Source organism: Eufriesea mexicana, unplaced genomic scaffold (assembly GCF_001483705.2).
Source record: "Eufriesea mexicana isolate 0111107269 unplaced genomic scaffold, ASM148370v2 scaffold592, whole genome shotgun sequence".
Lineage (NCBI taxonomy): Eukaryota > Metazoa > Arthropoda > Insecta > Hymenoptera > Apidae > Eufriesea > Eufriesea mexicana.
Window position 1 is genome coordinate 563,692 of NW_016908735.1, and position 21,625 is coordinate 585,316.

Consider the following 21,625-nt stretch of genomic DNA (forward strand, 5'->3'; position numbering starts at 1 on the left):
TCACTCCATCTGCCTCCTTTACGGAGAAACATCGCTGGATTTCTAGGCGCATAAACTTCGTCCCGGCCGCACCTGATAGACACGCCGATCCCGCTCGACTCCTTGATAACGTTTCACGCGGAACAAAGAGCACGGCTCCGCTCGTTTTTTCCCCTCGGGCGAAAAAGCGTGGGTACCGAGTGGAAATCCACCGGCAGAGATCTTTGTGGAGTAAGGTCGCTTTATGGTAGAGGGCTTTAAGTGATAGTGATACTGTGTGGCTCTGTGTATACCTGTGTGTGTGTTTATGGATTTTTTTCTAGGTCTTACTATGGTGTTTCCTGCGTTAAATATTTGCTACGGTTGTACCTTTGCTTTCGAGTATTTTTCAGTGAAACGTATTTCATACTGAAAGCTCACTATATTGAAAATTTATTAGTATCGATTTGGTATTAATTAATTTAATAATAAGAATTTTTTCGTCTAGGTCGTCCCTAATGACTTGAAAATCGTAGAATATTACTATAAGATTATATAGGGAATTATATTATATATTCTGTTCATTCCAGTAGTTTATGCAGTTACTTTAGCGTAATAAATATTACATATTAAAACACCAGGTTTATATATAGCTCCTATTACTATACATGACAGTATAGGAAAATGACCAATTTCTTTAACGAAATTCATAAATATTAATCGCTGACTGACAAACACGATGTCTTATGACGTACGACCAATATGCACTAGTAACTAGTAACTAGTGAAATCTGACACAAGAAATGGTTCCTTCGACACGTGTATTTACCATATCTACGAATTAATAACACCACGTGATTCGAAAGTCACAAACCGGTTTGTCTATATGTCTATTTCGAAATTTATTTTCTAATTTTGCTACTGTGTCATTCGTTCATGTCTTTCTTCTCATTTAATTCCCATAAGCTTTCTAGACCATGCATCAGCGCTATGATAAATGATGATAAATAGTAAATTCTTTCATACGTGATAATTAATATATTAATGTAATAAATAATTAACATAATATATAGAAATTGTAGTAATTAGAAAGAAACAGAGTTAAGAGAGTGTGAGAAAAGAGGAAGAAGAGGAGGCGAAACCCGGTATGAATGACAAGTAGGCTTCCAATTATTCGACATCGGCATAATCGAGCGCTCGAGGGTTCCTCGGCGAACCTCGAGAGCGGCCATTTTTCCAACATCTATCTTCCACTGTCTTTCTCCGCGACTCGTGCACCAGTTGCTCGATACCCGACGGACTCGTAATTAAATCCTCAAAGTATATCGATCGTCCTGCTGACGCGAATCGAGCGAGCGTGCTCGTTGCTGGAACAAATACGCGCGAGAGGCCCGGAGCACGCGATGCGGCTGAAAAGGGGGCGGCGATTGTAACACAGCAGCGCCACCACGCCGAGATTAGACCAGTCGAGGCTTCGTTAGCGACCCATTGTGAACAGATGCGATCATTATGCGTCTAGTTTGCATAAGTTCCTGGCCGCGTGGGTGGGGGACGTCGGACGGGGACTAGAAAATGGATAAGGGTAGCTGCAGACGAACAGAGAGCGATGGGGAAAGAAGAAAGAGTTGCTGGAGTGTGTACGTATGGAGATAATGTTGCTCCGAGCTCAGTGGTAGACAGGGTCGAACGTGCTATTGGATTTACGACCAAGTCTAAATTGATTTCAACCTGGACAATGGTAAGGGAAATTTATTTTTTCATATGGAGATTCTAAAATTCTATAGTTTAATAAATAAACAGACGTTGCACGCGTGTATGTGTATGTTTGAAATTCAATGGTGGATAGGCTTAACGACGAAATTTATTTTTTGATTTTCATTTGACACTTATCCATAGACTACAGGAGATTTTGTGTAATGATAATGGCCTAAATTTTCAACATGGACTGATAATTCTTAGAATTGAAAATTTCGACACACGTAGATAAACGTTACCCCTAATGGTATAGTAATCTCGGGATCAAAAAGTTATTCAAATACGCTCAACGGAAGAAAGAAAAAAATTATTCCTCTTGTATAGTCATCCTCTGTACCATCGTTAGAATTAATACAGAATTAATTTCCTTCCACCTCCCCTCTCCCCTAACAGCAATCCTATTGCTCTGAATAAAGCAAAGAGAGGCGCATTAGCTACTAAACAAGGGGTTTAGCGTAGAAAAACAAAGGACTAGCGGGTAAGAAAGGAAAGAAGAGAGACAGATGCAGGAAGAGATCGTTCTGGCGAGTTTCCAACGAAACTGTTGCACCGTTCCAGCACGGGATCACGGCATCAGCGTAATTTCGACCCACGCTGTAGCCAGCCGCGCATACGTAATTCACGCGTTTTCATTGAAAAAGTATCGTCAGCCGTTATGCTAATACGAAAGGCAGGGGCCGTTACACGCGGCCGTATGTCACTGACCACCTCCGCCACGGCCACTTCGTTGAATAATAGACGCCCTGTTGTTCGTTCCATCGGCGGCGAGGGTGTGCGTATTCGGGAAGGCGCTCGCCGAAGAGATTCGCGTACGTTCACCGCCATTCCCGCGGACACTGGCGGATATACGAGGTATTACGGGTCGGGACGATATTAAATTATAATTCACGGCACGCTCTGCCGCGTTACCTCATACTTTCCTTCACTATTTATAGGTTGACGCACGGCCGTTCCTATTCGCGGCCGAGTGAAGACTACGAACAGTCTTCGAACGCGCCTGATGAAAGCCTTTTCCACGCGCGCCGCATCGAACATAGAACACGCGCATACTAGAGGGCGCATCCTACTTTTCGCTGTGCTCCGCGAGGTGTCGCGTGCGTCGTTCATAGGTACGTTAATCTCTTGATTTGAAAGCTTAATACTTAAATATATTCGTATATTCGTGAACGTAACTTTTAGTTAAGGTAGTAAAAGCCAGAAGAAGCTTTTATATGTGTCCTGGAGTAGTTTATTGAATTTAAATCTTAAACTAGATATCTATAAACGTGTTATAACATTCGTTTTCTTATATTTCCTAAGATTGTGTCAAGTAGTAAGAGATACGATATCGACTGGACTGTACCACCTCGAAAGTACATTTTAATATAAATATAGAAGTATGTGGATATTTTTGGAATAAAAATTACCGTATCGATATCTCGAATATATCCAGGGATACAAGTGGGATTGTGAACCTCGTTCCCTGTAATTTATCTCACAATACCACGCACAATGGTTATCATTTTTACCAGCCATTCACACGTGTCATGCCATCATTCCAATCACCACTGCAATTTCCCCAGCCCCAGTGCCGATGCCGATACGGTAACAGATAACAGACTTTTCCATAACTCACAATTTACGATGAAACGTCACTTGTCACTCTGGCGAAACTCGTGATCCGACCGGCGAGACGCCCGCAGACTCGCAGTGACGTGAAACGAAACGTGCTTGGTCAGGATCAAGCACGGTTCAAGTCGAACGCTGCTTCGTCGCGCAACGCTCGGTTTCATTGTTAAACCGCCACTGCCACCTACAACCATCTGTTACTTTCTTTCCGTGAGCCTCGGTTAAATCACCACCGTGCCTACTACAACCTGATTACATATGTACACACTCGGCCCCGGGTAAATAAGCAAACAAATGCGCCTCCTTCTTATGTACCGCGACTGGTCCGCGTGGAGGAAATCTCGAGAATGTTGCAAGCGATGTGTGGGGGGCTTTTTAACCCTCGAGATGGCACGTCCTGATGCGTCGCGTGTCATGGCTTTCTAATCTTGGAATTACAGTAGTGCCCACTTAACTGTCACAGCCCGGGACAGCCGCATCGAGACTGCTGTCTGTTTGCGAAGGGGATGCACGTGTGCGTACGTGTGTCCGTTTGTGTCGAGTCAAGAGACGTCGGGAGGCATTTCAGGAAACCCAGAAACGCCCCCAGATACGTGGACCACCCGAGTGACAAGTCCCAAGTGAAACACGTCACAATTGGGGTAGTAATACTGACAGAGGAACAGGCAAATCGTGTTTGTTGATTGAAAAACTGGTAAATCTTAGTTCTTATTATAACGAGATAGCAGTTCTAGAGGTTCTAGAAAGCATGCAAACACTTTGACTTCACGCTTTGATCAAATCATTTCGATAAATGCTAAAACTTATCAACACAAGTTGGTAAAAGAAATATGTGACTAGTAAGAATGCACGATTGAGACGTTCTGCATCTAAAATATTTAAAACGACGCGTTACACATGTAGCAAGAAGGAAATTCCAAGATTATATCAGCAAAATTGGAAAATAATTCGATCATATACGTATATGTTATCTACGGTACGTATATTGGAGTTACGAGCCACGGCGGCGCTAGTGTGTTCGCTGGAAAATCGCTTTAAGGCTGTCACAGCTAACGAACGATAAATCAACGTTGCATCGTAACTTCTTATTTCTTAATTGATCAAATATTTTCATGGTCCACCAATGTAAGTATAAATACCACAATTTAATATGATCTTCACACTTTCTTCTTAGCATATACATTTCCGTTTCAAATATTCTTAATTCCATTTGTATATATATAATACCATATACTTTCGTGTAAAAGTATCCATTTCATGTCAAAAATTTGCAAAACTCTGAATACGCGAATAAAACAAAGCTGCTAAGAGAAAATCAGCTTCGATATTATAAGAGAAATCTGAATACAGACAAAGCTGACTAGTCAACCTAACCTACGAAAGACATGGCGACTATTCGATCCTCGTCCTTCACCCAATTCTAAATCCTCCTATCCCCAAGAAAGGGATCACGATCCCTACTGCCTAATACCCTAGACCAAACGACCAAGACGAGCAAGTCTCCGCAGCCTGCATCATTAATATCGTTGCTTCTCGAACGATTCTCAAATAAATTGAGACATCTGCAAAACTTCTCTGCGATACCGTTCGTACGAAAGCTCGATCCGTAAATCAAACAGCAGCATCGTTGCACGTTGAACAGGCTGTAGCGGTTGGTTGCCTGGTCGTTTCGCAGAAAGCTCATAAACTCGTTAAAAAGAAACGAGATGGGAATGTAAACGTTTCCATCGATCAAAGGGGCCGTTTATTAATCGGCCACTTTCCTGGCCGCGATCCTTGCGCAAGCAGCCGCAGTGCCTTTAATCCGAGATCGAATTCCCGATAGTGATTCGCGTGCACGATCGATCATCGCCGTGGACGTGATCGATATATCGACACTAAGCCGGGCCCCGGTCAATTCTATGCAGTCGCGGATATCTCGCGGTCCATTAAGCGCCACCGGCGCACCGGGCTTTAATGAATTTCTGGCCGAGGCACGGATATTGGCTCTCGCTTTTTCCACGCCTGGCCGTTTCGACGGTTCTCCTTGACTTGATTTATCGGCCAGATGAAAAAGGTTCCAGCTGTCTCGAATGCCAACCGGCCAGGTACGAAAATGGCACACAAGGCTCATTCAGCTCTCGGTCTCCTGTTGTACCTATTATTCGCAGATTGTGCTCGAGGATAGCGAAACGTTTTGTATCGATAGTGGTGGAATCTGGTTCCGTGGGGCTTGCACGTCGATTGTATTTTAATGGCGGAACAGATACCAGAACGGGGTAATTGAACAGGATAGAGATTACTAGCGAGTTAACGAGTCCCTCGGCAGTTTCTGTCTCTGCAATTTTCGGGCTATTCGCGGCATGGATGGATAGCTGATGATTTTGGCTAATTATTCCCTTTCTTCTTATATTTCTATCTCTATTCATATTTTTCTTCTATTTCTTTTCTTTTTTCATTTCTATTGAATTAACCCTCTAGAGATTAGATAGTGTTTGCACGATCTTATTTCTTTAAATTTTAATCTACTTATTTTCTGATTATTATTATACTAGGTATTCTATTTGGGTTCACAAAGAAAAGAACTTTATACACGAATGATTTTTAAAAAATATGGAAACCTATATTTTTTGTATTTTAGTTCATCTTTCAGTATTTAGTATTTTGGATAATTATTCCCTTTCTTCTTATATTTCTATATCTATTTCTATTTTCCTTCTATTTCTTTTCTTTTTTAATTTTCTATCGAATTAAGAGGTAATTGTGTTTGTATAATCTTATCTTTTTCAACTTTAATCTACTTATTTTATGATTATTATTATTTTATTGGGTATCCCATTTAGGTTGATAGAGAAAAGAACTTCATACACGAATAATTTTTAAAAAATATAGTAACGTATACGTTTTTGTATTTTAGTTCATCTTTCAGTATCTAGTATTTTAGTATTCCACGGTTAAAAGTATCAAAAGACCATTTGAATCAACTTAAATGGGACACCCTGTATGTCTTCTTAAACTTGGTATATTGTAATATTAACACTGTGCTATGTTTAAATTTTAGATTTGACTGGGAAAGTTATAATCAGTTGTAGTATATCCTCCACAGAAAATTATTTCCATAAAATAATTGGCTGGACAGTGTCAAATGTGGTATATAGTGTAAACTAGAGTATTTTATATTTTTCTAATTTTCTGAACATTCGATTTCTCCCAAACTTTTTGTCAGCTGAAGCTGTTTGTCTAGTTGATTAGTTACCAAGTTCCTGTCTGAACCGTTTGCCTCGAGATTTCTTCAGGTCTGTCACGTTAAGATTAATATGTTTAAAAATCGTTTAAGTGCCAATTACAGTTTGTAAGAGTCGATTTTCAATATTCCAGCATTAACACGACAAATCTGTCACGAACACTAACATCATCTGCTTTCTAAACGCAAACTGCCATGTTTAATACGAAGACCAACATTAACCCCTCCACTGATTACCTTAGTTTATATTTTACCAAGGATTCGCCTGATTGAATTGACCCAGAGAATAGTGCAGTGCATAATAAATTTCTCTCCTACATTCGACAATTTATCGTTTCTTATCCTCGCCATTACAACATGATTCTAGACCTCGATTCAGGGGCGTACAAAGATGAAGCTTGTCATTCGTTATTATTATTATCATAACCGGATTGTCACTACCTTTCAGTCCCTTCTCTACGCTATAACTCCGACTAATATAAAATAATTCAAAAAAGCTTCATACTCCAAAAGTAATCCAGTGTACATTTTCAAAAAATTATTTGCATTTGTAACCGCGACGAATTCTTGACATACCGATGATACAGTCTCGTACAAAATTTCCAGCAAATAATAAAATGTAATTTATTCGTTCGAATACCAGAAATACTGCTCGCAACTGAATGAAAATTTTATTTCTCCAACAACCGTGGATTTCCCGTAGTCCACGTGACTGGAATTTCGCGAAGGAGAAAATAAAAAGGAAAAGACTGATTCGCTCACCGGGATATCCCTCTGGAATCACGATCTCAGGCCCAACCTTCACGTCATGGCGGTAACGATGCATCAGCAGGGTAGCCGTGACTCTCAGCGATCGTTGCTGTTGTTTGTACAACAGTATCGGCCTTCCACCTGCACCCTCCACCCTCACCACTCTTGGCAACGAGAATCTGTCCAGAAACTCGCGCAGAGGCATGAACCCAGCACCGGAACTCGCGGCCTCAGCGGTGGCCTCTCGCGAGCTGGGCAACGAGTCGTCGCCAGTTCCAGTAGCCTCGCCACTGGACAGGGTCGAAAATTCACCACTCGACGACATCGTCACACACGGCCGGGTTTTCACGATTTCATAGACACTAAGACTCGCGGCAGGTAATTAGGAATCGCGAGGGATCGGCAGTTTCACCAACGTGTTCGTCCTGCAAAGAGAAAGAAAGCAAACTGTTAGCGTTCTTTGTCCTTTTTTCCTGAGATAATTTCATTAAATTTATATTCTCAAAAATTATTATGGTTCTCAAACACGATTTTATGGATTTCCTTACGTCCTTATTTTATTTAAAATAGGCTCGTTTGATGGGAACAAAGGATGTTATTAATTATGGTGTCACATATTGACAGGGTAAAAGATGTCTAAAAGAATTGTAATTTAATACTTTAAATTATTTTGCAATTATTTAAATCATTATTCCAGACGAATAATACTGTTTTGACAATATTTGTTAATAAAATTATATTCATCTTTTCAATTTAATAATTACGAAGATAAATTATTTCCCTATTCAATTATTATTTTGGACGAATAATATCGTTTCGAGAATATTTATTATAATTGTCAGTAGGATTACAGTCGTGATTTAATTTTGATCATAGACAGATACACGAGTCTCAAAAGGCAATAGGAATATCCTCGCTGGAGATCTAATTACCATACGGTAACTGTATATGAAGCGCATATTAATGAACATAACTCGTACTGCACGTGTCATAATCATCCGTAACGATGAGATAACTCATCAAATAGAGTAATCACTAGAGTACATGTAAACATGCTCTATATTTTTGATCTTCCAGATTACAGTGACTTTTTATTTTATCCTATACCTCGGGCGAATTAATGTGCCTGGATCCTGTCATGCCATAAACTCCGTTAAGATATCGACTGGGGTTGCCAACGCGTGTTAAAATGTCTGCAGATCATTAAGAAAGTGTATGTATATAACTTCGTATCATCTAGGTATAGACAAACAACCACAAGTGCATCGGAAATTTTAATTTTTCGAATCAACGATGCGATACAAGCTTGGACCCTACGAGCCTCTGTTCTGGATACCTAGAAGCTGTCACGTGGGTTTTTCCTTGGATTAAAATCGTTGGTCTTATAGGACCTTCCAAGGATCGGTCAGTCCAGTCTCAGAATCGAAGCAGACGAACACAGTTAGGCCATATCCGTTTAGTACACACACACACACTTGTACCTATCGCTATGACAGCACACGTGATTCCACTAAGGCACACTTTCGAATATAGCATCCTTATCAACACGTTCTACAAAAATATCGTCCAACCAAGTTTCACGTATTTCTTCTTTCCTCAAAGCCACATAACATCATGGCCGAAGTCATCAAACATATAATTGATTCATCACACAGATGCAAACATATGCATATCGAGGTTGCCATTGTCAGGCAGCTGAAAGGTGAGACGCGGGTTTTTCCACGCGCAAGAAAGAGGCAGCAGATGCTGTGATCCACGGAATATAAAGGCAGAGGGGAAAAAGCATGGAAGAGTTCGTTCTCCAGAAGGAATTCGTTATTCCGCGAAGCGTGGCAGCCTTGACAGTGATTCGCCGGAGGCGAAGTGTGCCTCGGCTAACGAGTGATTATGCTCCCCGGGCCGGCTTGACGATGATGGTGATGATGATGAATTTATGACGATGATTATCTCTGGTGGCGTACCGCTGTGTCGCCACCGGTGTTTGTCTTTCAGACGAGGAGACAGCGGCGTGAAAAAACGGCCAGGGAATGATGGAATGAGTCTGGTTCGCGGTCGGTTAAGGATTGTTCTTGCGACTGGCGTTGACACGCGACGAACAACGCTGACAAATTAGCCCTAATTGATTGGGACGGGGCTGGATTGATCGTGAGACTTTTGAGAGCACAGCTGGGTCGTTGGAACCCGATATCCTGGGAATAGGTCAAGAACTATGCTTCTAGGGGTACCTCTTTCATCGCATTCTGTGTTAGCGGAGTAATACCCCATTTGATGGTGGAACGAAGCTTAGATTGGTGAGATAGAGGTATTATGACAGTCTAGAACTGTCAAACTAGTCACGATGACTGATTTTTCATTTTTGATTTTTGTAGATATAGATACACGTTATTAGAAAAATCATCGTTCACTCTATCCTTTAGATGACATAAAAAGATATAGAGTTTCGTTAAAAAGGATCAAGATCACTTTGGAACCTCGAAGCACACACCTAGCAAAGATTTAAAACCATTGTATGTTATATTTGAAAAATTTTTTGGAACGAACTATAGTTTAGGAAATAATTGAATAGTTTAGGAACGTCAAATGGGACAGCCTGTATAAATTCATCATAAAGTTGGAATTAATATTGTCTATGTATACTATACTTAGGTGTGCGAGTTGATCTAATTATCACAGGAAGACTGACAGTGATTTCCTTTGGTACTTAAATTATAACGTATACCTAAATGTGTTAAAGTAGTATGACGAAAAAAATTGTTATGACAGTAAAAACCACTGAAATTTCTTTAGCCTTCACTCGTGAAAAAGAAAGCGAATATTTGTATAATTGCATATTATCAATTACAAATTATTCCTTATGATAAAATTTGTTTTAAATTATAAATCTCTTGCAGTCTCCTGAGACTTCTAGGATAAACATGTCATCCTGAAATAGCTAGCATTACACTGATCACAGTATCTTACTACAGTACCCTAACCTATAATTTAAAAAAAGACATTTAGAAAATGATTTATTATAAACATTTACTAAGCCTGCTAATTTGAAATCTTTTTCCTTTGTAATTTTTTAGTCTTAAAAGACTATGTACACCTGGACTGTGTAAGTATATACCTTCTCAAATATACCTCTTCTATATTAAGAATTTCGATTTCCTGCGTCTCCATTCGCGCAAGCTGAGATGACTGATGGCACTCTAGAAAGTCCAAGCCTGATCTAATCGAAGGTTCGATAATCTGGCTGCAAAATTGGATCGGGAACACGTTAATAACGACCACTTTCTTCCGAGCGAATTACCATTGAACATATGTGACCACGTTAAATTTACAACTCGAATCGCCGGCGATGATTAGCGGCGCGCCATTTTGAATGCGAGTTCGAATCGCTGTCGCTGATTTCTTGCTCCATATGGTACATCGACGCGTTTGTGGAACCGGAATAATATCGAAATAACGACGACCACTTTCATCGCACACTGGATGATTGATTACGCGAACTTTGCAGCTCGGGATGATCGAATTACCCAACACGGGATGAAACGACGCTTTCAGTGGCCACTCGAACTGTAACACCGTTTTTATCTTATACTACTTACGTGTAAGCAGTCTGTGATATTGCGGTGATAATACGTTTCAAATTATTACTATGATTATTGTTTTGTCCCATTATTTCGCCATATTGAAAAGCCAATGTTTCAAAGGGTGGAAATTATGGAAAAAGACATAATAAGTCGAATATTATGTTCCCTTATTAGAGAGTAATTTTGTCCTTTTACCTCGTTTCATTCGTGAATCTTAAAATTCGATACCACTTTCTGCAATTTTCTTAATCATTTTGGGATTCTTAATTAATTAATTCTGGAAATTTAAATTTTGATTGTGACTCTGGAATTTCAGAAAATTTTGTAATCGTTTGGCTTCACAGATTTGTTAATCATGAAGTATTTGCAGATATTAATTATCATATAGAATTATTAGATGAGTTATTAGGTAATTAAAATGGTCTTTTCAAATTGGAAGACTTATTTAGCTTTATTAATTAAACTCGAAATGATTCGAGAAGAATAAATTTGAGGAATACAGTTGACAAATGCACAGGAATCTATGACTCAAAGAAATTCTATTAGTAGACAATTTTTTTAGTATCACAATGGGTCAAATACAGATACCGCGTATTGAATACTTCATTTCGCCGCCATTCCGGCGACAGCAGCGCTCGCGACGGCAGCCGGCGTAATTACAAAGTTAGGTTAACAAAAACCTGACGACAATTGCGATTTCTTTGGCGGTGAAAGAAACGTACAAATTGCACTGCCTAGTTAGCACTCGCACATGACAAATTGGATTTTTGTGTTCGACGACTCGATAATTCGCCGTGTCAGTTTAAATCATACTGTTATAAATCAACCCCTGAGTTTCTTGTTACTTGTTATTTGATGCTCGTCGCGCAATATTTTACAGTCGACTTGACACGAGCGCGACTCGCGGAAAGATGCGTTTTTAATCTGGCCGAGGATCGACAACGAGCGATCCGAAGACAACGTCTTTCAAATTGCCTGCGTCACATTTTTCCCAAGAATGATGTATGGTACTCGTGATATATTGCAGTGTGACGAACGCTAACAATGCATTTCCAAAATTTCCCAGAAGAAATTCCTCCATTGCGCAATTCCATTCATATTCCTCGCTGAGAAATTTCTAAACAATTGCAACAAAATTTGTAGCAGATTAACTAATTATTATTGAAAAAAATTACCCAATACTTGATATATATATTATTAATATAATTTCACTATATTATATTTCACCATATTAATAAATAATTGTAAATTAAATTGATGGAACCTATTGTTATGAATTAATTATTTAAAAATTGAGCAAGAAATTATATAATAGTTGAGTAATCATTATGTATCCAATGTGAAAATTTTGAATAGACGAAAGTAAATTGATTTTAATAAAATATCGTCTTCTAAAAAATATATTTTATAACACAAATTTGCTTAAATTTATTTAGAAATTCTATTGAAATTTATTGAAAATAAATATGGGAAAATTCTGTAATTAAACAGAGATTGAGTAAAAAGGAGTAAAATCTCCGAAAAATTATTTAACCATTGAATTCATCTTAAATCATTTATTCCCTTTCTTCTTCTTATTTCAAAAATACACCAAGAACAACAACACCATGGAATCCGAAGCTCCCCGGGATCCATATCGACCAACAGAGAAATCAACTTCTTTCCCTGCTCATCGAACTTTATCATTCGTTAATTGATCCAAATTAGGCTGAAATAATTACTCGGATCGAGCCAATTTAAATTCCAAAGGAGCATCCTCCCTTCGATCATGCCACGAATAGCAGAAAAACCGCCGCTTCTCCTAGGTGACTTGCACCTGTACCATTCTTCAGCCTTGCGCGCTCGCGCGCGCGCGCGCGTTCACGGCAACATTGCACTCGCATCGCATACGAATGACAAGAATTAATATTCCAGCTGTGTAAGATATGATGTGCGGAGACCCCGGGCATTATCCACGGTTCCGGCCATGAATACGCATGAGCAAACATTTTTTCCCTCTTCCTTTTTCCGTGAAACCCACGGGACAACCTGCCACCGTCTTCGATCCTCTCGATTATTTCCCCTCGAGCGCTGTAATCGCCGCGTAATGGACGTTTAATTGCTCGCGACAAAAGAGATCGCGAAACCATCGCGTTGTATATAAATTTCGAAGGCTTCTAAAAATCCAGGCTCATCCCGCGTTAGTATTCCGTTCAGCGAGTATTCCGACGTTACCTTCGATCGCAGCGACCACTGATGTGTCACTGGGGGATTTTTCTGGTGATTAAATCGTCCTTCTGACGTTGCGCCTCAAGTGTGACGCGGAACGTTCGGAGATTGGCGAAGAGAGTGGTGCTATTTTGAGGTTAGGTCTGGCACGGCATGAAGATCAACGAGCGATTAAAGCGAGAGTGTAGTGAATCGTTGAATTTCTTATAAATCAGTCCTTTTTTTGTATTTCTGAATCTGTAGTCACTTAGGGGAAGTTAAAATGTCAGAACTATGCTCTTATTTTAATACTTGCATCGACTGTATTAAAAATATCGTGTCTCTGAATCTTGTAGGAATACCTAACCTCTAATGTGTTTGAAGTTGAGGATTGAGAACCTCTGAGTTACAATGTAATGGATTTTCAGGTATGATTATTAGTTCCAAAATAGTAGAGGCTATTAACTCTATCGATTTCGATATTTAATATCTTGGGGACTAGGATAGTGTGAGACTAGGCCTGATTTTAGGTTAGGTTAGTTCTTCAACTTAGTTTGAAGTTAATTTCAGTACGGTTTTATTTATTTATAGGCCAATTAATTCGTATTTATATTGAAATCTCGTTGTGTCGCGATGAAGAAGGTGAAAAGACTGATGGTTAAAGGTGCATGCTTTGTTCTGTACGTTTCGCGATTCGGTATGCCGGCCATGTTCGGTCAAACGTTTTGTATTCTGTCACGGGGAACAGCTTTTGTCTCCGCATACGCGATCCTTTGTTTTAAAACATTTGATTCAATTTATGCGACTCTGTGCTCGATGAATTGTCATGTTCGAACCTTTAAATCTTCGTTCCAAGGGTAGCCGGAATTAAATACAACGCGTCAGGTCTTCTATCGAACATTTGTATACTAATTTCTACACGGACATTAAGCTTCAAGACGTGACGATGGCGTAATTAATAAATTAATTATCAACACATTTAGTATTGCATATTTAATTTCGTCAAATTTGTAATTGTCAAATATTTCAAATTCTGAATATTTGAAAAATACCTGGACAAAATAATTCCTAACCCGCCTAAAATTAATTAAATTAAATATCAACACAATTAGTATTAGATATTTAATTTCGTCAAATTTGTAATTGTCAAATATTTCAAATTCTAAATATTTGAAAAATACCTGGACAAAATAATTCCTAACCCACCTAAAATTAATTATGAACACAATTAATACTGCATACTTAATTTCGTCAAATTTATAATTTTCGAATTTTTCCAATTTCTTTCTAAATCATAAATATCTAGAAAATATTCCGATAAAATAATTCCTGATCCTCCTAAAATTTTCATTTTCCCTTATAACATGTACAGTGATTGAAAAATAACAATTGACAATAACCTTGACCTATCTAAACCCACATGCCTCACAATTTAGATTTTTGCTCACAATGATGCAAAATGAAGGTTCTTTAAGATCGTTTCAACTGCCGAAGAGGTATACTGAAACCTGGCAAAGGTAAAATTGACACTGCCACAGCAACAGCCTGAAACCATCAAGCACGAGCCATGCATTGTATCCCTTAAAATTGACGCGGTGCACGAACGTAAACTCCCACGAGTATCCGAGAGACTTTACTGCCGAAGAAATTGCACGAGGATCGAAGCCGGCATTTGCAACGTCTCCCGTCTGAATTCCAACGTTACGATTCCCTAAGGCACGAGAGATGGCCCAAAGGTCAAAGCGGCAGCGCGCTCTCGATTCCTGTTCAACGAAGCAGGGGGCTTCCCCCGGTCGTCCTCGTCCGACAGAACTTTCGAAACGCTTTCGTTCGATCGCGAAATCGCGCGGGCCGCGCGCCATTTCACTTTCGAACGCCGTCCCTTTTTTGGTATCGGCCTGTACCGACGTAATCGGCCGGCGTTTGTCATCTGTAACACGCGTAATCGCCGGCGCGCGCCGCTCCATCGGGCAAAATTGCCGTGAAGCGCGAACGAAATTAATTACGGGAGAACGTTCATTACACCGGTAATTAAGACTTTCGCGATCGATCCGCTGGCTTCCTTCGTTTGGCAAATTGACGCGTCATGGCGCTGCCGTCGCGTGTTCCGGCGGAGATTCGACATCGCGTTCTTTCGTTTACGATACAGCAGGCGATGTCTCTTCCTTTATATCGACTGCTAGTCGACTGTGTTTCAGAGATTTATGATACATGCACGGGTAGAGCGTGTTCGAGAAGTTTCCCGATTACTCATATGCAAATGCGAAGGATGCTAGTTACTAAAAGATTACCGAAAGATCACTAGGAGAGGCAGTGTGGCTCTGAAAGCTTGTCGCGGAAGACGAGCGCGTAGGTGGCGCCTCTGTTAACTCCCTAGCATTCTAATTCGGGATGTTGCAACGATGTTTGCGTTGATACTTCGTTGAATAGTAATTTAATTGCACAGCTCAAGATTTTTAGCTCGATTGTTATACTTGCAAATTTATGAGCTGCTAGTAAATTGTGTTTTATAAATGATGTGTGTGAGATTCGTTAGGCGAGGTTAGGTTAGGTGTACGTACTAACAGAAGTTGAGAAAGGGAGTAACGAAATTTTGTATACTGTTTTCTGAGATACAGAGACTGAAATTAAAAATAAGATTTATGTAAGATATTCCAACAAATTTTTGGTTAGGATATACATAGACGTAATACACGTGGAATGTTTCATAAGTTATTTCCTAGAGTTAGGAAATTTAAGCAACTCTAATACATTAAAATTAATTACAAATTTACTTTAATATACCTAATCACAAAATTCACAAATGGTTTATATACCAGGTTAATCAAAAAGTAATATCTTTAAAATAACAGTAGATACTCTCCAATTTTTATCATCCTAAAAATAATTCTATAACTCCAAGTAACGCGTCATTTTATTTACTATGTTACGAATGGACGCGCCATCTGGTGCAAAAATCCGATACTACTCTTAACTAACCTAATACCATCACAAACTATTTAACACGAAAACCACTGCTAAATACCAACATAAAAACATAAAACCACAAATTTGTACACTCCTATTAAAATATTAAAAACAAACATAGCTCGAATTATGAATTAGGATGAACCACCCTACTAATCACAAACGTCACAATTATCTACAACAGCTTTAAAATGAGAAATCGGATTTTTATGGGATGGAAGGTGAAAAGATCAACGAAGAGCAGAAATACGAATCAGTAAGAAATCCAAAAACGAATTTTCTGAAATAAAATTCGATGACAAAGTACGAAACGCGTGATGAAGGATGGATGGATGGAAAAGAAGCTTTCCATAGCGAGGGCATAACAGATGGAGTCAAGTGAAAGTGCCAGATTTAGCAATTTGCCCATTAGCGGCGCACGCCGGCCTGGAAACGCTCGACGCTTTCCGCGTGACGGTATTCCGCAGCGTCCCTGACGTAATTCGACGCGGTGCACGCGTCTGCGCGCGCCCTACGCGCAGAACGCTCGAGCGGATTTAATTAAGAGCCCCAGGAAAGTCGGCGTGCAGCGTCTTACTTTCTTGCGACTCGCGATCGTAATTAACGAGCTTGCTCGCGCGCAGACAGTGGAGAGAGAAGCAAAGAGCGGGGAAGAAAGAAAAATGCTTTACGGTTATTTTTAGAGGCGGACCATCTGAATTTATGATCGCGATGCGTTTGGTTATTGTGCAACGAGTTCCGTGAGAACGAAACCGCCGCGCCGAGGCCGATCGCGGCCTTTTAGCGCGTTTAACCACCTCCACCATCGCGTTCGCCGCTGGTTTGCCCGATATCTCCTCCACTTTTTCTCGTCCCGCTCGTTTCTTTCGTCGTTTCTTGCGCTGACATTGCGATTAAAACATCGCCCCATTTTCTTATCTACAATCTTTCCCCCTTCCTCCTCCATCTTCCTTTCTTTTTTATTTTTGCGTTTGGAGACTTCGCTTTGGGAATGCTGGGAAATTGGGTGTGACATTAATTTTGGTATCGCGATTATAATATCGCCCCATTTTCTTATCTCGAAACGTTCATTTTTTTTTCTTTACTTTTTCCTTTTTTCTTGTCATTTTTGGGTTTGGAGACTTTGCTTTGGGAATGCTGGGAAATCGGGTGTTACGTTAATTTTGGTATCGCGATTATAATATCGCCCCATTTTCTTATCTCGAATCGTTCATCCTTTTTTTCTCTATTTTTTCCTTTTCCCTTTTTTATTTTTGGGTTTGAAGACTTTATTTTGGGAATATTGGAAAATTAATTTTTGAATTGCCATTAAAATTTCGTCCTATTCTCCTATCTTTAATCCTTCGCCCTTTCTTTCTATTTTTTTTTTAATTTTTGGGTTTGGAGACTTTGCTTTGGGAATGTTGGAAAATCGGGTGAGATTAATTTTGGTACCGTGATTAAAATCACCCCATTTCCTTATCTCGAATCGTTCATCCTTTTTTCTCTATTTTTTCCTTTTTCCTTGTTATTTTTGGGTTTGGAGACTTTATATCTATCTTTAAAATAGGGCCTTCGTTCTTTCTTTCTATTTTCTTTTAATTTTTATGTTTGGAGACTTTGCTTTGGGAATGCTGGGAAATTGGGTGTGAAATTAATTTTGGTACCGTGATTAAAATATCACCCCATTTCCTTATCTCGAATCGTTCATCCTTTTTTCTCTATTTTTTCCTTTTTCCTTGTTATTTTTGGGTTTGGAGACTTTATTTTGGGAATATTGGAAAATTAATTTTTGAATTGCCATTAAAATTTCGTCTTATTCTCCTATCTTTAATCCTTCGCCCTTTCTTTCTATTTTTTTTTTAATTTTTGGGTTTGGAGACTTTGCTTTGGGAATGTTGGAAAATCGGGTGAGATTAATTTTCTTATTGCTACTACAATTTCGTTCTATTTTCTTATCTCAGATCCTTTGTCCTTTCTTTTCTTCTTTCTCTTTTTAATTTTTGTGTTTGGAGACTTTGTTTCGAGAATATTGAAAAATCGTGGGAGATTAACTATGGCAAAATTGAAGTGATTTGAGATCTGGAGAGGGTAAAGGTTAGGATGTTTAAAGGTGATCGTAAATTTATTCCGTGGTTGAATTCAGGTTATTAGAATGTAATTAACACAGATACTGATCGGTATCCTGAATTGCCGAGTGGAACAGTTGCTTTACCGACTTACATTTTCCAGATTTGGAAAAAACAATTTTTCCTCGACTTGAGTATGGAATTTTTATCAAATAACCATGGAAGAATTCTTTATACTGATATATTATGTGATTTCTTTCATTATATTTAGTAAATTAACTTCTTTTTCCATCTAGTTTGGCAAAATTAGAAATTAGAATTACAAAATTAGGAATGATCGAAATATCTGTCCATTTCCTTCGTACAAATAATTTAAATAACGAAATTAAATAAATAAATCTAAAAATACCCAATTGTCTAATTTTGTAATATAAATGTATTCGATAAATGCCTACTAAATATTTAATAAAACAATTCATATTCAACACAATCTAAAGACCTTCATATTAAAAAAAAAAAAAGAAAAACAGTAACAACAAAACAAAACACGTAAAAAGAAAAGAAATTAGAAATTTTAAAAATTGAGCTGATTATATATTCCTAAAAAATTAAAGAAAAATTTTATCACAAGGGCCGATCACACAATGAGAGTATTAACATATTTTGCATTTGCATTGGTTCATAAAATATATATTTGTACACTATTTGCTCCATTTTTATTTCCTACAGCGTTCCTCACGAAGCGGCCACTGAATATAAATGTTATCAAACATGGCATACTTTTCGCAGTTACCTAGACAATTTTCGCTAATAAATAACGCGCAACGCGTATGGCTAACTAACAAAAGGAAGAAGGCGCATAGAAAATCGTCTGTATGTCGGAAACTATTAATTTTCAGCCCATTGATCTCGCGAGATGGAGTGATTCATACAAACAGCATTTCTCAGGAAGCCAATAGACCAGCGTTTAAGCAGTAAACAATCTGTCATCTGCATAATGTTGATAAAAAAAAAAAATCCCCGCTCTCTTATAGTCCGTTGGAATTCTCTTATTTTTTTTCCTCCCTTTTTCCTTTCTTTTTCCCAACCTGAACGATCGTGTTTTTCTCGAACCACCTTGGACTCGCCTCGTAGCGCTAGAAAATTCCAAATAAACTCGTCAACAGGCTTTGATAAAGTGTTATCCTTATAAAAGTGCAAACTTCGCTGCGCAAGCGTTTCTCATAAAAGACGAGTTAACTCGTTCTGCCTGGTTGAGAAGTTAAAAGCCGTCGTGCAACATTTTTGCCGGCGTATAAATATACACATAGACCAGCTTGTTTACTTTTCTTTGGCCGACCAGAGTAGCTGACTCCTTTTTTTTCTTCCACCATGTATCCCCGTCATAATGCGAATACCTCCAATAATCTTTCTCATTTGCACCGATTATCGCCGCACGGTTTTTCCAATTATTCGTCCAAGTCCAACTTCATTCCTGTTTTCCAATTACTTTTACCTCTATCCAATGACAGTCCACCAATAGTACCAATAGGAAGCGATGTACTCTGACTCTGTACTCCAGCAGACCGTTCAAAAGAGATCATAGAAGCCCACCATTCAGAGTGTATCGTTCTTCGAGCAATTACACAGCTCACACACGTATAGAAATACTTATATTCAACCAAATCACTAATCTTCTCGGCAGCGTTAGGTCCCAGGGACCACTCGCAATCTTCCCTCACCCGTTGTTATAGATCATTTCCATCAGCCTCGATTTCCTCACGCCTGCCATGCGAATAGGCATTCCCACGACCACAGCACCGATTTGGTCCACGTCCTACCTCGACTCGTGTTTACCATCTTTCCTCCCGTGAAGCTATTCCAATTCAAAACACCGCGGACTACCTCCGGGCACGAGTTTGAAAACAACACGACGGTGGACCGAGATTTCGTGGCTCACGAGTCACGAGATAGAAAATACGAGTGTGTCGCGACCTGTTCCGCGTCTCACTCTCGTTAGTACCGCGAACCACGCCAGACCACTACGGTCCCGCACCACTTGGGCGTCGCGAAGAGGACGAGCAACACAGGCTGACCCCAGCGCGAGGAATGGCGAAAGGAGGAAACGAGAGAGGAGAGAGAAAAGGAAAATACAAGTGACACCTGCATCGAGTCGCGCACACCCACCTTTCTCACTGCTCTCAGCCGAAGACTCTCCAAGCAAAAGGTACGTCTAGGTCCTCGGGATCGCCTGTCTCAGGACCCGCGAGATCGGGCGAAGGCGCGGATCGTGGCACGCACGCGGTTCACCTGCACCTCGGAACTTCTCGCGACGAGAACGAGCATGACCGCGGACGGATGGAGCTTTCGATGGAAAACTTTCACCGGGCCGATCACCTATGATCCTCTCTCTGCCCCACGAACCGACGAGGCCGATCGATCAACGATCGACGATCGACGACAGACTGAACGGGCGATCGGTCGACTTCTCGAAGGATCGGGCGGCAGGAGGAGGGACGCGGCGGCGCGATCGATCCATCGATCGATCGAGGCTTCGAGCGCGACGTGGAGCGGCCCGACGCTCCGGACGAGATCGTGCGACTAAAGCTCGCAGGCGCGATCCGCGAGGACGCGTCGCGCACAGACCGACCGAGCCGCCGCGCCCCCCACCACTGCCGCTCACGAATAAACTGTATCGCGCAGGCTCGGGGGCACGCCGCGCCGACGAACATCTCCGCGGACGTGCAGCGCCGCCTTTTCTTTCCACTCCCTTTCTATTCTCCGCCGCTGCTGCCTTTCGGCCCTCTTCTTTTTCCCGCTTCCGGTTCCGCGCCAGATTTCCCGCTGCGCGCCGCACCGCCGCCCCCGCGCCCTCGATTTTCCTCTCGCCCTCGTTTTCTTCCTTGCCAAGATAAGAGGTTAGAATGGCTACGCTCGCGCGTTGATGCACCGCGTTGCGTAACGTGCTAATTCCGACCGCGTCCGCGGAATGCTCGTGCACCGTGTAGGGTGGAGTGTGCTGTAGTATGAAAGCAGTTTCGCGCTCCCCTTCTCAAGGATTTCCATCTTTAGGAAGTAAATAACTGGTAAGGCACTGTGGTCCTTTGGAAACACCAAAGTTTCTCTTCTCACTGGTTGTGTTCCTTTTGAATTCCCCTAGGACAAAATGGCGTGGGAGTTTTAGTTGGTAAATGTTGGAAAATATCTTCGACTTGGAGCAAAAATTTATTTCTTATAGACTGTGAGTGACTGAACTTTGGAATTAGGGGTTCTTTCACCCTTCACTCTCGAGTCGTTCAGTTGCTTATGTGAATTTTGACAGTAACGATGTACCTTCCTTGATTATTACAGGATTGGTAAAGAATTAAGCATACATTGCCATTCTTTCATAATAAGCAAAACCCAAAATTACGATACCAAAGATTGAATATATCCTCAGCTCCTGTATTAAGAGACTGGGGTGTCTCTGAAAGATTTTCACCGCGTAAAAAAAGGAAAAAAGGGAGAAAATGGGTGAAGCGCGATGAAGTGACGATGGTTGAATGGGGAGTATGTGTACGTTTTAAACGTTTTAA

The 21,625-nt window shown here is 40.3% G+C and overlaps 1 protein-coding gene across 2 annotated transcripts in view; it reads right to left on the reverse strand.

Annotated features, from left to right (window-relative positions):
- LOC108545834 (uncharacterized) overlaps nt 1–20,636 on the reverse strand; it is a 147,754-nt gene extending 127,118 nt beyond the window's left edge. For both annotated transcript variants that reach the window (XR_001890106.1, XM_017897625.1), the window contains exons 1-2: nt 20,238–20,636; nt 7,307–7,719 (exon numbers count right to left, since the gene is read on the reverse strand). Coding sequence is in view for 1 of the 2 variants with exons in the window: in XM_017897625.1 (XP_017753114.1) it covers nt 7,307–7,619 (313 nt within the window). In the remaining variant the exon portion in view is untranslated. The remainder of the gene's footprint in view (nt 1–7,306; nt 7,720–20,237) is intronic.
- Between the last annotated feature and the right edge of the window lie 989 nt (nt 20,637–21,625).